Raw genomic sequence first — 265 nt, 5'->3', positions numbered from 1 at the left:
TCACAAGCCTCGGTGTAGAGGAGGAACTTGTCCGGGAAGAGCATCTGCGTCTCGTCCATGACTGAGGGGCCCACCCACTGGTCAGAGTACCAGTGCACGGCCGTCCCGTCGATGTACTGGGCGGACATGGGGTCTTCCAGCATCTGCGGGGGTGGGGGAGGACGAAGGGAAATAGGGGGGGGAGAAAATTATGTTTTAGTATGTTTAGAAGCCACGGCATCAAAAGTAAGATTTAAATCAGTGTATTCATCTGTATACCTATATA

The 265-nt window shown here is 52.1% G+C and overlaps 1 protein-coding gene across 1 annotated transcript in view; it reads right to left on the bottom strand.

Moving 5' to 3' along the window:
* LOC119588843 (putative glucosylceramidase 3) overlaps nucleotides 1-265 on the bottom strand; it is a 10,073-nt gene that overhangs the window by 3,091 nt on the left and 6,717 nt on the right. Inside the window, exon 8 of the mRNA XM_037937484.1 lies at nucleotides 1-143. Coding sequence (XP_037793412.1) covers nucleotides 1-143 — 143 coding nt within the window. The remainder of the gene's footprint in view (nucleotides 144-265) is intronic.

Source organism: Penaeus monodon, chromosome 24 (genome assembly GCF_015228065.2).
Source record: "Penaeus monodon isolate SGIC_2016 chromosome 24, NSTDA_Pmon_1, whole genome shotgun sequence".
NCBI classification, from domain to species: domain Eukaryota; kingdom Metazoa; phylum Arthropoda; class Malacostraca; order Decapoda; family Penaeidae; genus Penaeus; species Penaeus monodon.
This window is presented reverse-complemented; position numbering and strand designations above follow the sequence as displayed.